The sequence below is a fragment of the Trachypithecus francoisi genome, unplaced genomic scaffold (assembly GCF_009764315.1).
Source record: "Trachypithecus francoisi isolate TF-2019V2 unplaced genomic scaffold, Tfra_2.0 Lachesis_group4, whole genome shotgun sequence".
NCBI lineage: Eukaryota > Metazoa > Chordata > Mammalia > Primates > Cercopithecidae > Trachypithecus > Trachypithecus francoisi.
In genome coordinates, this window is record NW_022681469.1 from 15,387,187 (window position 1) to 15,390,525 (window position 3,339).

At 42.4% G+C, this 3,339-nt stretch overlaps 1 protein-coding gene across 1 annotated transcript; it reads right to left on the reverse strand.

The window, feature by feature from the left end:
* Positions 1 to 1,567: 1,567 nt before the first annotated feature.
* TAS2R41 (taste 2 receptor member 41) lies at positions 1,568 to 3,106 on the reverse strand. Its single transcript, XM_033193725.1, has one exon. It carries the CDS (start codon positions 3,104 to 3,106, stop codon positions 2,183 to 2,185), a length of 924 nt encoding a protein of 307 aa, XP_033049616.1. The 3' UTR covers positions 1,568 to 2,182.
* Between the last annotated feature and the right edge of the window lie 233 nt (positions 3,107 to 3,339).

Sequence of the window (3,339 nt, forward strand, 5' to 3'; positions counted from 1 at the left end):
AAGAGTCATGCAAATGACAGCTAATGTGTTTTTTTTTTAGCCTAACAGATTAGAAAAAACAAAAAGTGTGAAAAAAGTTCTCTAATAAATTGCTGGTGGAAAAGTAAATTGATGCAAACCAATAAAGGGTGATATCTGTCAAAATTAGAAATGCACGTTCCATTTAACTCAGTAATTCCATTTCATGAGACTTATCCTATAATTACTTTGCACATGTGCAAAATTACATATGCAGAAGATTATTCATTATAGCATTATTATACAACAAAAAACAGGAAGTAACCTAAATGACCACAAACACATGGCTAAAGAAATTGTGGTACATCAGTGCAAAATTTTTAAAGTGAGGAAATACTATGCATGTCCACATACATAGCTCTCCAAGATATGTTATAAGGTGAAAAGAGCAAGGAGCACGGCAATGTGTGTATTGTGTAACCATTGTGTGGAAAGATGGAGACATTATAAGTTATTTGACTGGTAGCTAGTTAGGTACTAGTATAGAATATACCAGTGTGTAAGTTAGTTGACTGGTTCATTAAGTATTAGTGGCTTTTGGTATAGAATAAAATGTCTCTGCAAGGATAGACATAAAACTGGTAAGAATGGCTCAGGATGGAACAGATAGGAAGGAGATTTTCTATACATACTCTTCAATAGGTTTTGAATTTTCAGCCATGAAAATATATTACCTATTTTTAAAAATAAATGCCTAAATTAAAAATGTAGAGCCATGTGCCCAAAGATTACTGTTCATGAGTATTCATCCACTCATCGGTGCATCCCCTAATCAATAAGGAAACCTTCACTCTTAGAGGAAATTACACTTTCTTTCTAACAGGAATTCAGCTGCAAGCTAGTCTCTGAAATTTGCACATTGATGCCCTTCAGCAAAAACGTTTAGGCTATCTTAGAGGCACTCATCTCTAAATAAATTTTTTTCCAAAATTATTTCTAAAATCATTTGCATAGTAATTGGAGCAAGTTATTTTAAAACAGTATTTAAATGTAAAATTTTGAACAGGGTGGTTCCTTTTAAAACAACATTGAAGTAGTTTTTAGATACAAACTAATGATTTTTTTTAAGACAGGGTCTCACTCTGTTGCCCAGGCTGGAGTACATTGTTGTGATCACAGCTCACTGCAGCCTCTATCTCCTGGGCTCAAGTGATCCTCCCACCTCAGACTCACGAGTATCTAGGACCACAGGTGTACACCACCACACCTGGGTGATCTTTTTTTTTTTTTTTTTGAATTTTTAGTAGAGAGGAGGTCTCACTATCTTGCCCAGTCTGCTCTTGAACTCCTGAGCTTGAGCAGTCTGCCTGCCTCAGCCTCCCAAAGTGTTAGGATTACAGACATCACCACTTCCAGTCTAATGAAATTCCTAAGTCTGTTTTTCAGATTGAAAAGTACACATTTATTCCATGCAGATGTGACTCTGTGACATATGCTTAAGGAAGAAAAGAAAGCCACAATGTGTCTTTTCTCTAAAGGAATGATAAACAAGAAAAAAGTCTGGCTACTACTCAGACTTCAGAGAAGAGAAAATTGAAGTCAGAAATGTTCATGAGAAAACAGACCGGGTGGTGTAGAAATCTTCCAGTACACTTAATAAAATTAAAACCAGATTATCCCAGTTTGTGTGGAGACAAAGTATCTTCATGCAGTAAAGGGCAATCAGAACTCACAGCCCAGGCCACTGCCTGCCACAACTGCCTGTCCCTTGGGGCTCTCATAGTAACCATGACATTTGTCCTCAAGAAGGCTGTCGCTTCCCTATCCACATCTCAGTTCAGCCATAGAGACAAATACTTGCTCTTAACTTTCTGAAAGGCAGTGGAGATGGAACAGCACAGTTAATCAACACTTTTAACCGAAGCCTTCCACATAACAAAGGGGTACAAACATAAAGATAGCATGGCATGGTATTAACATCTTCTGAACTTCTGAGCAAGACTGGCTCTCTGGAATCCATGGGATTGCATCTTAATAATATTCCACAGAAGGGAAGCATGCTGAGAGTTCCCAGAATTCCTTGTCTCCTCCGCTTCCCAGAGGAGGAACCCCATAGCACGACCCAGTATTCATCTACCTATGAAAACACCTCCATGTCGGTGGGCCACAGCTCTGCCATCCTCACCTTTCTTTTCCGGGAGTCTAGATAAGGAGACCATGCCATCTAGGCTACCCAGAAGCTCCTTGCCAACAGCAGGAGCTGCCAGAACACACTTTGAAGCTTGAGGTTGTTGAAGATGAGAATGAAGGGATGGACAGATACACTCAGGTAGACTGCAATTTGCCATGGCCAGTAAAAGTCGTTCTGCATGGAGATAAATGTTGTGGCATCAATGATCAGGCACAGAAAGGACAGAACATAAAGAATGAGGAAGGAGATGAGGAACTTCAGAGCTCTGGTGTGAGCCTGGGTGCTGGGGTCCTGCAGGCTGTGGCCGTTGTGCTGCATTCTCCAAGTATGCCTCCTCAGAGAATTAATTAGCAGCATAATTGAGACCAGAAAAACAGAACAAGGAATTGACCAGATGACCAGTTGCACGAACGGGAAATAGTAAATTTCTGTCGTTGTATTCCACTCGTAGGTCATGTTCCCAGAAAATTTTCTAATAAAAAATGGTTGATATGCAGAGTAGTTCACCCAAAACAACAGCAGGGCTATGATGAAGGAGATCAGGACAGAGCCCAACAGGAGCCAGGGCACCCACCCTGGGAACCTCCACTTCAGCCACAGGAAGATGGGGTGGGTGATGTTAGCAATCTTCACACAGAACAGGACGCTGAGCCAGCTGCAAAACCAGAAGGTGACTGAGTTCAGAAAGTGCCAGTGTAGATGGAAGAACTGTTGGCTGAGACCCCCAGAGTGCTCGACCACATGGGCAGAGTAATAGAAGTTGCACCCTGTCCCAACCAACTGCAGGTAGAAGCGGAAGGCACCCAAGCTAATGAGGATCATGTCCAAGGGTAGCAACCTGCCATATCGCAGCCACTCCCTGCCCAGCACCAGCACAATGAAGCCATTCGCTGCAATCCCCAGAAGACTCAGCAGGCTAAAGAGCAACATGAAGAAGACCCTCAGTGCTGCTTGCATTCTGACCCCTCCTGCAGTCCCCACTTGAGTGCCTTGGTCCCTGGCCTCCTCCCTGCCCCTAGCCACAGTCCTGCTTTTAATCTTTCCTAGGAGTGCTAAAGAGTGGTCAGGCTCTGCATCTGAACCAGAGCTCACTTAAAGAGGAGGATGCTCAGGCTAAAGAGGAGAGGTCTTCTCTCGGTTCAGACAGGATGCAAATTTCTCCTAGTGTCAGTTACCACGAGGCCTGCAAA

Coding starts and splice junctions, on each gene's coding strand:
- TAS2R41 (XM_033193725.1), bottom strand. CDS start 3,106: ATGCAAGCAGCACTGAGGGTCTTCTTCATGTTGCTCTTTAGCCTGCTG.